Below are 12,130 nucleotides of genomic sequence, written 5' to 3' on the forward strand. Positions count from 1 at the left end.
AATGAGTAGTAAACAACGAAACCAACTACACATCACACACCTGAATTTCCAATCCATTCTCAAGATCTAAGTATGACTCCGGAACAAGGATACAGAAATTTGCATTAGCCTTACTACACTACGACTGTTATTATAATAAAATACTGAATCATCACAGTAATCACACACACATACATATAAATTCAAGATTTTATATCAAGTTTCGTGAATCTGTAGAGAAGCTGTCTGTATAAAATTATATATCTAGTCATTAATATAGAAAATACCTCTTGTAAACGTAAAGCCGATATCACAATTTCCGGTTTGATCATCATTATTATTATGATTATTACTATTATATTATAAAACACCTGATAGATACTTTCACACATCTCTCGTCTAGTATAAACTTCACGTATAATTTAAATAGCAGAAACATTTCTATTCGAATTGAAGTTGCTAACCAGATAGTCAAGTGATTAAATGCTCAATAATTTCTTCTCTTCTCTTCTCTTCTCATCTTAATAGTATTCTCAAAGTCTGGTAGGTAGGTACTAGAAGAGATATATATATATATATATATATAAGTACAAATATAAATATATCCAACAACACACATACTAAACAAAATAGAGCACTCCTAAGAATACCTAAATGAAATACTCGCGTATTGGTTTCTTGGAAACGCAGCTTCAACTTCTAGATTATAGATTACTCCTTTTAACACATCAATAAAAATCTTCTGTTTATTCATTTCCCCTCGAGAAAAATTCTCATGCTCAAGTTTTGATACTAGAAAACTATTTATTAAATTGTTGAATTAATAAATTGTTAATACAAACAAGAATACACAATCAATTCAATCAATCATATATACTCCACCACCCTTCCAACCACCCTCCCACCCCCCAACAAACTACAAACTACAAACCACACAATACCTACTACCCACTACCTACCTACTACCTACCTAGTCATACACCACACCACACCACAACCACAACCACAACCACAACCACAACCACAACCAAATTATCCATCCTCAAGCCATCCTATCCTATCCTATCCCATAGCAAGATGCTAGAACACAGAACACAGAGTATCTAAACACAGAGTATCTAAACACCAACCAATAATTCAACAAATATATGATTTTAATGAACCTCTCTCTCTTAGTTACGCAGGCTCGAGACAGGTACTGTGAATCTGTGATCTAATTAATTCTCTTCGCTTATGTGTTGTTTTTTTCTCTTTCACGATTTTGGGATCGAGGAAAAATGGGGGTTGGGTGGAAAATCAGGTATAAGTTGTAGGTAAGCTGTGAGGAAGGAAGGAAGGAAGCTGATAGACAAGTAGGCAGAAAGTTCATGCAAACACGATTCATCCGTGATAAGGAAATGCAATCAAAAAAGTATGGAACAGAAAGTATAGTTTTAACAATAATATATTGTATAAGAGAATATCTATAAGTCTAAAAGTTTTCCCAACGCTATCATTACATCCATCCAGATATCCAACTCCATGTCATTAAATTCAACCCATCCCAGTCTATAGTATCCCCTCCAATGCAAGCATATAATCATTCAGTCGCGCATCTCATCACACCTCAAATTTATTGAGGAGCGACAATGACACCTCTGTATCTCATCTTTCCATCCTCGAGTTTCTTCATGGCCTCTTGGATACCCTCCTCAGTCATTGGGAATTGCTCAATGATTGGCTTGATCTCGTGTTGAGCAGCGAAAGCAACCATATCTCTGTGAACTTGTCTGGCAGCGACCAAGGAACCTTGGATCTTGAACTCGTTCATGATGATTGGCATGTATGGGATCTTCATGTCTTCAAAAGAAACAGTCAATGGGTAGACAGTTGCTTGAGGAGCCATGATATCCATGAATTGATGCCAGTTTGGTTGGAAAGAGGTGGTGACGATCAAGTGATCAATTGGGGCGGTAACCTTGAGCTCAGAAACACCCTTGGTAGCGACGAATTCGGTGGCACCGAGGGAAAGAGCCTCCTCCTTCTTGGCATCGGTGGAAGAGAAGACAACGACTTCACATCCCATCTTGGCGGCGAATTGGATGGCCAAGTGACCAAGTCCTCCAATACCGATTATACCAACACGCTCATTTGGCTTGACACCACCGTTGAAAGAACGGAGAGCGTTGTAGACGGTAGCACCTCCGCACATGAGAGGAGCAGCGTACTCGCGGGGAAGGTTATCTGGGAGCTTGTAAAGGTATCCGGCATCCCAGACAGCGTGGGTTCCCATGGATGCTTGGTCCAAGTTGGCTTGTCCGTACATGACACGGTCGGCACAGAGGGTCTCGTGACCAGTAAGACATTGCTTGCAGTCATTGCAAGAGCCGTGTTGGTAGCCCCATCCGACGGAATCACCCTTCTTGATGTTCTTAACAGCAGATCCAATTTCCTATTGAATTATTAGTGATTGTTTTGTAGAATGATATTTTCCGGACCCCGTCTAGAAGGAAGATGGAATATGAACAGTGGCCATTGCGTTATGCGATGGTTCCGCTCAAGATTCTCAAATCCCGCTAGGCGAGTGGAAAAGGCGGGAAGATAAGGAGTACCCACAGCTGCAACACCAGCACCCTCGTGGCCTAGAGCCATATCGGCATGTCTGTAATGCTCATCGGTACCGCAAAGACCCTATAAAATCTGATGTCAGTGGTATGATCGGAGAATATTTCATGCAGCTAAGCAGCTAAAAGACGTGAATGATTTGGTTGCATATGCGAGCAACTTTGGGAATGGTGGATTGTTGCATTTGCAATTGCATTGAGATGGGATGGAATCATGGAGAGGGATCATTTCTTACCGAGTGAGTGATCTTGACCAAGACATCGTTGGGACCAATCTCTCTGGTAGTGGTAGCCTTAACGATCTTTCCCTCCTTGGAACCCTTGAAGACAGTGAAATCAACCATTTTGATAGATGTAGTATTAAATGTAAAAGATTTAAAAGGTGGTATTGATTATTGATTGAGAAGTGAGTATTGAAGATGTGAAGAGTTGATTGTTGATTGAAGTGATGATCGTATTGATGATGTTGATGATGTTGATGATGTTGATGATGTTGATGATGTTGATGATGTTGATGATGTTGATGATGTTGATGATGTTGATGATGTTGTTGTTGATGATAGAGAAGTAGAATATAAAAAACGAGATCAAACCTCATGTATATATACCAAAACCTTCAAGTTGCCATCGACCCCAGACCCAGTGAATATTTCCTAACATCATGCAAATATTCTCAGCAAAACTCCAAACTCCGAAAACCATGACATATTTTCGCATGTTTACGATCCACTCCATAGGGCCAAAGTCAAAATAGAATACTTCGTCAGTAGTCTCCGAAACTACATGTCTTTCCCAGAAGGGAAAGAATCCGGTGATGGTGGGCACGTGATTGGTCTTCCATTTTGTTCTACGCAGCAAAAACTTGATCAATGCCCCGGTTAAGATTTCGATGGTGATCGGATATCGCGAAAAAAGAATTTGATAGCGGCGGGAGCTTAGAAACTCTGGAATCTACCGGAACTCAAAGGGGCATGACGTCGGAGGAAAGATGGAGCACCCTTGTTGGAGCGAGAGAGTCAACGGACTAACTCCGATGAACCAAATGCGGTTGCGAAATCAATCCATGGCCCAAGGGATTTGAACTCAGCAAGAGCACGAAAAGGGTTCACAGTTGGTTCGGAGATATCGATGATTGGATGAATTCCACGCCCAGATAGAGTGGGAGTTTCAAAGACCGGAGTTGTCAATATTGATACCTAGATAGTAGATACGTACAGACTCCAGAGTACTCTCGTACTTGATGCTTATTCAGCCTTATCCTATTACATAGATGGGAGATTCGGACTTTGGCATCTAACTGTTTCTATCTTAGGAACTATTTTCGGCAATAACGACGATTGGCTCAAAGGAGACTTGGCGAGAGCATTTATGCATGGTTCACACATGTGGATTGCCAGATGAAAAACTTAGGAGTTGACTGTCTGAGACTGTTTGGATCAATTTGGTATACAAAGTCCAACGTACCGGAGACTCGTGCATTATTCATAATTATGTGCATGAAGTGCATTGAGAATGTGTGTTGTGATAAGATGATACGTCCTTAACCGAAATATTATCTCCGAATCCCAATTTGTCTCCGGAGCTTCTGGAGTCCAGAACAAGCAAAAAATTTAAGAGCTTCAAGCCTTCAATCCAACCCATCCCAACCCATCCCATCCCGTGCAATTAACCTTTCCCTTTATATCGTACGAGTCTTTTCATCCGTCTTGCCATAGTCTTGTTGAGCAGTCGGTCTCGTTAAATTATTTTCGTCTTACCTCGGCTTCCTTCATTTCAATATTCATCTCTCTCAACGTTTCGTACAAAGTATACAAACAGTACAGTACACGCACGCACGCATGGCATTTTGACCCTGACTCGTATTTACTTTGATCAACTTTGATTTCTTCTATATTAATTATTTTTTCATGTTGTGCTTATTAGACTCAAGACTCGTTTGCCTATTTCTCCTCCGACATATGCACTACTTTCGCCCTCGTCTTCCTCATCCACCTCAACGGCAGCTCCATATGCTTTGTTGACCATATCTTCGTCAACCCTCAGTCCTTCTTCCACCAACAGTTGAATGACCCCCTTTATCCTTGCAATCTCCGTCCTCGTTTCGGGAATAATTTCGTCGTTCTGACTTGAATATGCTGCGTTGCTAACACTTTCCTCGATTCTTGTGATTGAGGTTTCCCCTTCCTTTACTTCGACCGTCTTGCAAATCCAGATAAATCCATTGACTCCTAGAATAACATCTACCTTCCCACCGTTGTGTGCTGTATCGATGGTCCAAACTTGTCGTCTAGCTCGAACCACACCTCCACCTCCACCAGTTCCACTGACAGCCATGAAGACACCGTTCCTCAGCTTTCCATATTTTAAACTTCTCGTATGTAGACTGGCACTTCCATCTTGATATAATTGTTGGACTTCGGCAACTAGTAAATCTCCTTCTGAAAAAAATGTTCGTATTTGAAGCTCATCGGTTTCTGTTCTCTTTCTTTGAATGCCTCCTGGAAGATTGATTGCAGATAATGGTAAATTGGCAAGAACCGGAGCTCCAATATCAACACGCCATCTCTTACTTTGTACTTCTATAATTCGCCCAACAACAAGATCACCGATTTCTGGGGTATAGCGGGCGCGTAATGGTCGAACTGAGAGAAGTTTATTCGTCTTTTGAACTGTACCTGCGACGGTTCCTATAATTTCTGTACTTGCAGGCGCAACATATGTGCCATGACCTCTGAGAAGAATGTTAGCTATGCTTATAGTTGCAAATACCACAGAGAGTAAGAAATGTGTGTACCTCATCCATTGAGGATCATCTGTGATTACTTCACCAGGAGTAACAATATTTTGATGCTTGGCCCGTTTGGACAGTTGCATATCAAGATCCCCTTCTATATCAACACCTCCATCATCAGAATGATCAGACTCATCTTCAGTGTGATAGGGTACCGCAGCAGAAACTGGTGCGATGATAGTAATTGCCATGATGTAGAAACTGTACAAGGCTGTGGATATTGACACCTCCAAACCAATCCAAGCTTCTAACCTTCCAAAGAAACTCGTTTTTCCTTAGCGAGACCCTTTGCAGAGCCAATTTTAGCCAAGGCTGAAAGTCTTGATTTTGAGAAGGCTTGGTCTGCGGATAAATGGTTCCCAGACGGATAACACCAATCAAAAGGATATGGTCCGTGGATTCCAAAGGGAAAACCACTTCTTTTTAATGGAGGATCACCAATTACATCATCACCCAACATATGTCAAAGCCATCCATCCAATACCTGACGCTGTGTGATCACGATTCACACCAAGTAGCAGAAATGTTGCTCTTCAGTGGTAACGATACTCGTAAGTATCAAATACTCCGGAGTCCTCTCTTTCAATCTTTTTATCATACACACACAATTTATAACAACCATTGAAATTCTTCAAAGATCTGTGAATCGTTACTTGATAATCCTCTCATTCGTTCATTGTCGTACTGTTTTGCTTTTTTTGACCTTCCAGCGAATGATACCGGAATCCATGGAAAGTGCATAATCGATTTTCATCAACATGCCGGAGTTCAATGCATTCACAGATGAGGAGATAAAAGAGAGCGAGCATCATAATCATTTAGATGCGCATCATAATGAAGAATCAACTACACAATTACAGAATTTAGAAGAGAGGAGGAATACACAAGACGAATTAAACACAAACACGCCACACCTTCAACCGCCGGAATCATCAACACACCATCTTCAAACACCAAGTGAAAATTCGGCGCCTTCACAAACATTTGGATTAAGAGAACCATTGCCTCCTTTACATACACCACATCGAAGGAGGAAAACGATATTATGGGTTGGACTTATCATCGTAACACTTGACCTGGCTTGTCTGCCGATTACATATTACTATGCCTTGAGTTTTGGAACAAACATAGAGTTACAAGATAGTAAGGCCTATTTTCTTCACCCTGCAAAATGTTCCACCGGTTCTAATCTTATACAATTAGTCTTCGCTATCATAACAAGTGTATATGGAATGATCAGTTTCGCACATTATGGTTTCCGATCCCTGAAACTCTTCCGCGCCAAAACAGCGCCGAGATGGAGACCAGTAGGATGGACTAAATGGGGAATGGTAAGCTGCACAAGTCATTCCATGGGTTCAATTTGTCGCTAACAAATCCTCCCAGCTTGAGTTCCTCCACATCAACTTCATGATCGCTATTACCTTCGTGGAACTCGAACTTATCATAGGAACTATTCCACACCACCCATGGGTGCGCTTATGCGCTATGCCTTCCCCTACGATATGCTATTGGTTTGGGTTCATGTTCATATTTTCTGCGGTCCAAACAATGCGAAAGAAGCCACTGCCATTCAACATGTCGTCGACAGAGAAGGGAAAACTTTGGCGTCCAGCGTTGTTGGCCATCATCGAGGATGCTGGTGGAGTCGAAGGTCAAGGAGGAGTCGTATATCGAAGCAATGTATTAAGACGATACGAAGTCAGCCCCATATTTCGACGTATGATGATGGTTTTAACGTGGTTTTGGGGCATCGGTCTCGTATGCATTGCCATTATATCAACAGTCATCATAATGACTTTACCCGAGAATATTGGTTTCGGAGTCGGATGGGGATTGCCATATTGTTTCGGTTTCGTTTGGGTTTGCATCACCATGGCTTTTGTGAAGATGCAATTGCGAAAAGAGAAAAGACATTGGGAGACGAAGGAGGCCGGCGAAGGACAGGCTGTTGCGGAGTATGCTTGAGCGAGCCATCGAGCGTACATCACTTGTATAGTATTGTTATTGTAGATACCACTGTGCGATTCATAGAACATATATTTTTTTCATCCTTTATCCTCTCAACGCAACTTTTCTTGTGAAATCATCTCATTCCGAGTGAGTAGAATCCCGAAACTCCCAAACGCCATGCCTCATTCATAAGATTCTTTCGTCCCATAGTCAGAGGCACCTAATTTTTCAGTCGCCAGAGTCCCATTCCAACGAGTGTCAATGCAATACCAGTAATACCAGTTTGCCGACTCTTCATACCAAACATAGACTTGCTCTTTAAAATCTTCGCTTCTTGGGCCTTTAATTGGGATTGCCCGGAGAAGTAACTGTAGATTCCGAGGCCGATAAATGCGAAGGATCCTGAGGAAGTGTTAGTTTGTGCTGCGTAGATAGGAGCCTGGCAGGCTCGTAATGTAAAAGGCGAATGGAAATCAAGGGGAAGAGGAGAATTGGGGGAAGAAATGAGGGAGGGAGTGAGGAGGTGCAGTGTAACAGAAGGAAGATATACCAGTGAGTCGACACGGTAAACAGTCATCTTTCCATTGTGCTTCATCCCTTTTTAGCACATCCGTGAGTCTTTCCTGTCGATCGAGACTTTGTGCGGAATTAGGTGCCATTGTGAGTGTTCTTGCTGCTGTTTGTCACACCCGTGTAAACATTATTGAAGCTTGATGACCTTGAGAAATAGAGGCGGCCGCTTTCCCGCTGCGGGCCGCCCCGCAAGTTCGCAAGCATGCATTCATCATTGTTCAAGCTACAAGTTGCAAACCAAATGCAAATGTCTTGATATTATTCTTAAATAGAAATCATGAACGGTGCTATTGAGGCATTGTATATCTATGATGAACACAAGTGAGTAATTCCACCAAATAATCCTATTTGCTTCACTGCTTCGCTCGTTCTCTGCTCCCTCACTCGCTGGCTCCCAGGTTCGCAAACCCCAAAGCTTCCATACTAATCATCTATACAGTCGACCTCTCCTCCAAAACACTTACACTTCGCGCCCCCTCTCCTCTACACAACTTCTTCCTCTCTACCTCGCTCATCCAGCTCCAAGACCAAGTCTAATATATCTCCCAAACACATCTCCGCCCACTCTACTCTTTAATCTCATTCACTCAAATCTATTATTTTGTCTCACATCTTCCTCGGAAATCGAACCTCTCCTCGCCCTCGAATTCTTACACCGTGTTATCGATGTGTTAGAGGAATTTGTGGGTGCGCCGCTATTGGCGCAAAAGATAGAGAGTAGCTATGATGTAGTGGCTCAGTTACTAAATGAGATGTGCGATGCGGGCACGGTGAGCTCGACGGAACCTAATGCGTTGAGGGATATGGTGGAGGTGGAGGGGTGGATTGGGAAGTTCTTGGGGGGCATTAATATTCCTGGGTTCGTAGATATATCTTTAGAGGGTGCAGTTGAAGTTTCGGAACATAACTAAGATATCTACCATAGGAAACCTGGCTTTGCAACTCCCTCTAGTTCAGGCATGTCTGGATTGTCGTCTACGGGATCACTCGCAGCGAATACACCAGCTTTACCGTGGAGAAGAGCAAATGTACGACATACTTCGAATGAATTATATGTGGATCTGGTTGAAACACTTACTGTTACTCTTGCGCCGTCTGGTCGTCCATTGGCTGCGTTTGCCAGTGGAACTATTGCTTTTACGTCAAAAATCTCTGGAGTACCAGACCTACTCTTGAATTTATCCACACCATCCGGTAGACAAAACGTTAGTAGTGTTATGGAATTACCAGTATTCCACCCGTGTGTCAGATTAGCGAGATGGAGAGAAAAGCCAGGGGAGTTGAGCTTTGTACCGCCTGATGGACGATTTGTTCTAGCTGGATATGAAGTTGATTTACTTCCTTCTACGGGCGGAAAATCCGGTACTACTAATGCCTCTCATCTAAAATTACCCGTCAATATTGAAGTCAAAACTAGTCTTGGTCCTACCGGATCAGATTTCGAGGTTCGCTTATTCATTGTCAAGGTTTCTGGCCAGGGCAATTCTTCCATATCTTCAGGTTCGAGCTCGAGAAGCAATAGCAATGCGGCAGGACAACTAAGCAGGGCTGCATCACAGTTTAGCGGTGGTCTCGGTGGAAATTTCGGTGGCAGTACTGGTAACAGCACATCACCCATCATCGAAGATTTAGTAGTCACAGTGCCACTACCAGCTGATGTACGGAATCTTTCGGAGATCAAAGCAAGTAGAGGCGATACAACATATAACCCAGGTGAAAAGAATCTGGAATGGCATATACCAGCTAGAGATGCGGTAGCAGGTGGAGCTACATTACGATGTACAGTTGTGGGACCGTTGTCAACCGAAGAAGAATATGATGGAAATGGTTTCAGACTTGATGGTGAATATGACTACGATACAGAAACATATCAAAGCGCTCCAGAGAAAGCAAAGGTAGAAAATGCTTCAAACAACGAAGGAAAAGATGCAAGGAAAGTAGCGCAGAATAAAATTCTGATGCCTAGCTCCGCAGCAGTTAGTTTCTCGGTTAAAGGGTGGCTGGCCAGTGGTATTAAAGTGGAGAGTTTAACAGTTGACACGAGAAAGAGTAGAGGGATTGGCGAGGGCGTTAAGCCTTACAAGGGGGTTAAGTATTTGACGGTCAGTAGGGGTGGGATTGAGGTTAGGTGTTAAGCATTTTGGTCGCGGACTAGGTGGATACAGGCGTCTTGAGGAGTATGCATAGGTATATTACAGGCATGAAGGCAAAGATACCATTCAATTGAATTGAATCAACCACAACATATCTAGGTGTTGGAAAATACGCGGTTGATCTCAACATCATGCATATCGAAAATTTAATATTCAGGCTAACCAATAACAACTCCCCTCTATCTTCCTTCCTCCCTCCCTTCCTTCCCACCCTCAACAACCTCACCTCACCCCTTCCATTTCTCTCATATCTATCACCTCACCTCCCCTCCCTCTTCCTCCTCATCTCCTCCTCACTCATCGGCACATACCCCTCCAAAATCGTCCGCTCCATATTCCCAATACACCGCACGGGTCGGGGCGGCACCACCACTCCCAGCGCGATATCCCGCGCCAGGAGCTCCGCGCTGCTCATCGGCACGTAGCCTTCGAGGATGGTCCGCTCCATGTTTCCGATGCATTTCGGGGGCTGGGCTTGCAGTTGCTGGGGTACCGCGAGGAGATTGGCGGGCGTGAGGGTTTTTGCGGCGCCGCCCTGGGCCTGCGCCTGCGCTTGCGCTTGCGCTTTGACGCGCTGTTTCTCGAGGGTGAGCGCGAGCCGTTGGGCGGCGAGATGGTTTTGCGCGGCGAGTTTCTCTTTTGCTCTTGCGTCTGCCTGTGCTTTTGCGTCTGCTTTTTTCCGAGCAGCTGCAGCTGCGATTTCGGCTTCTTGAGCGGCGCGTTGGGCTTGGAGTTTTTGTTGTTGGAGTTTGAGTTTGAGTTTGAGGAGATGGGCAGTTTCGGCTTTGCGGAGGGCTTCGGCTTGTGCTTGTGCTTGTGCTTGACGTTGCCGGTGGGCTTCGAGTTCTTGTTGTTTTTGTTGGAGATGGAGAGTTTCTTGACGTTTTCGCTCTTGCTCTATTTTTTCTCGTTCTCGATCTTGACGTGCCTTTTCTTCTCGCGCAAGTTGTGCTTGATGTTCTCTTTCCGCTCGTTCTTTTTGCATGCGTCGAGTGTTTTCTTGCTCTCGAGCTCGAAGTTCTTTTTCGGCTCGTTCTTTTTGGAGAGTCAGATTTCTCTCTTGTTCTTTCTTCTCCCGCGCGAGTCGCTCTTCGGTGGTTTTACGGATGGATTCGCGACGGAGATTTTCTTCTCTTTCTCTTTCTCTTTCTTTTTCTTTTTCCTTTTCCTTTTCGCGCTGGAGTAAGAGGGTTTCTCGTGAGATACGATCGCGTTCTTCTTTCTCTTTTTGAGCTTTCTCGGCTGAGAGAACTTGGGCTTTCCTCTCTTGTTCCTCTTTGGTGCGTTCTTCGCGGGCTCGTTGGGCGATGTGTAGCTTTTTTGCTTCGGCGAGATTGCGTTCTTCGAATTCTCTTGCGAGGATTTGGGCTTCTTTTTCTTTTGCTGTGGGAGATAGGGTTTTAGGAGGGAGCGAGGGTGATGATTTAGCTAGGGGTGTAGTTTTACGAGGTTCTCCCTCCCTCGTATCTCTATCTCGCTCGGTTCTTGGTCTGTCTTCTGGCGCAGGAAATTTAGCATCAACTCGAGCTTTCCTCTCCCCATCACCTCTATCTCTATTTCTCTTCTCCTCATAATCATCTTCCCCCACACTACTACGTCGTCTCCTTCGTCTCCTCCTATACTCCTCATCCTCACCCTTTCTACCATCACCAACATCCCTTCTCTCTTCCCTCCTCCCCTTCTCCTCTGCATCTCCATCTCCATCTCCAACCCCATTCCCCGCCACACATTTCCCCAACGCCATAATTCCCCTCCCAATACTCTTTCGACTCTTACTGAAAAGTCCTTGTTTTTCTTCTTTCTCGGTTTTATCACTCTTTCCCCTATCACCTCTCTCGTTCTTCCTATCTCCCCGCTCGGAATCATCGTATCGGGGAGTGGACCTCCTTTCTTGACGTCGTTTTTCATGATGTGCGCGGTGGCGAGCAGCTCTTTCTTCTTCGGTTTCGGAGGCTCGATGAGGGGGTTTGGGTTTGGGTTTGGGTCGGGGGTCTTGGAGCGGTGGTGAGGATGGCATCTTGTGATGTAGGGGAGGGTGTAAGAAATCCAGGGGGGTGTGAAGGTGAAGAAATTTAATA

The 12,130-nt window shown here is 44.0% G+C and overlaps 6 protein-coding genes across 6 annotated transcripts; 2 read left to right on the plus strand and 4 right to left on the minus strand.

Moving 5' to 3' along the window:
- Window positions 1-1,591: 1,591 nt before the first annotated feature.
- EAE98_004066 (uncharacterized protein) lies at window positions 1,592-2,926 on the minus strand (the record flags this gene model as incomplete). Its single annotated transcript, XM_038951686.1, has 3 exons — window positions 1,592-2,410; window positions 2,575-2,649; window positions 2,819-2,926. 3 exons carry the CDS (start codon window positions 2,924-2,926, stop codon window positions 1,592-1,594), a joined length of 1,002 nt encoding a protein of 333 aa, XP_038812159.1.
- Window positions 2,927-4,487: 1,561 nt separating this feature from the next.
- On the minus strand, window positions 4,488-5,564 carry EAE98_004067 (uncharacterized protein; the record flags this gene model as incomplete). Its single annotated transcript, XM_038951687.1, has 2 exons — window positions 4,488-5,313; window positions 5,377-5,564. 2 exons carry the CDS (start codon window positions 5,562-5,564, stop codon window positions 4,488-4,490), a joined length of 1,014 nt encoding a protein of 337 aa, XP_038812160.1.
- A 567-nt stretch (window positions 5,565-6,131) lies between these two features.
- On the plus strand, window positions 6,132-7,341 carry EAE98_004068 (uncharacterized protein; the record flags this gene model as incomplete). Its single annotated transcript, XM_038951688.1, has 3 exons — window positions 6,132-6,516; window positions 6,577-6,704; window positions 6,760-7,341. 3 exons carry the CDS (start codon window positions 6,132-6,134, stop codon window positions 7,339-7,341), a joined length of 1,095 nt encoding a protein of 364 aa, XP_038812161.1.
- A 205-nt stretch (window positions 7,342-7,546) lies between these two features.
- On the minus strand, window positions 7,547-7,985 carry EAE98_004069 (uncharacterized protein; the record flags this gene model as incomplete). The annotated part of the gene is made up of 2 exons (XM_038951689.1): window positions 7,547-7,728; window positions 7,877-7,985. 2 exons carry the CDS (start codon window positions 7,983-7,985, stop codon window positions 7,547-7,549), a joined length of 291 nt encoding a protein of 96 aa, XP_038812162.1.
- A 191-nt stretch (window positions 7,986-8,176) lies between these two features.
- Window positions 8,177-10,034, plus strand: EAE98_004070 (uncharacterized protein; the record flags this gene model as incomplete). The annotated part of the gene is made up of 3 exons (XM_038951690.1): window positions 8,177-8,220; window positions 8,339-8,758; window positions 8,825-10,034. 3 exons carry the CDS (start codon window positions 8,177-8,179, stop codon window positions 10,032-10,034), a joined length of 1,674 nt encoding a protein of 557 aa, XP_038812163.1.
- A 277-nt stretch (window positions 10,035-10,311) lies between these two features.
- On the minus strand, window positions 10,312-12,069 carry EAE98_004071 (uncharacterized protein; the record flags this gene model as incomplete). Its single annotated transcript, XM_038951691.1, has 1 exon — window positions 10,312-12,069. One exon carries the CDS (start codon window positions 12,067-12,069, stop codon window positions 10,312-10,314), a length of 1,758 nt encoding a protein of 585 aa, XP_038812164.1.
- Window positions 12,070-12,130: the final 61 nt, after the last annotated feature.

The sequence above is a fragment of the Botrytis deweyae genome, assembly GCF_014898535.1.
Source record: "Botrytis deweyae strain B1 chromosome Unknown BDEW_007, whole genome shotgun sequence".
Classification (NCBI taxonomy): domain Eukaryota; kingdom Fungi; phylum Ascomycota; class Leotiomycetes; order Helotiales; family Sclerotiniaceae; genus Botrytis; species Botrytis deweyae.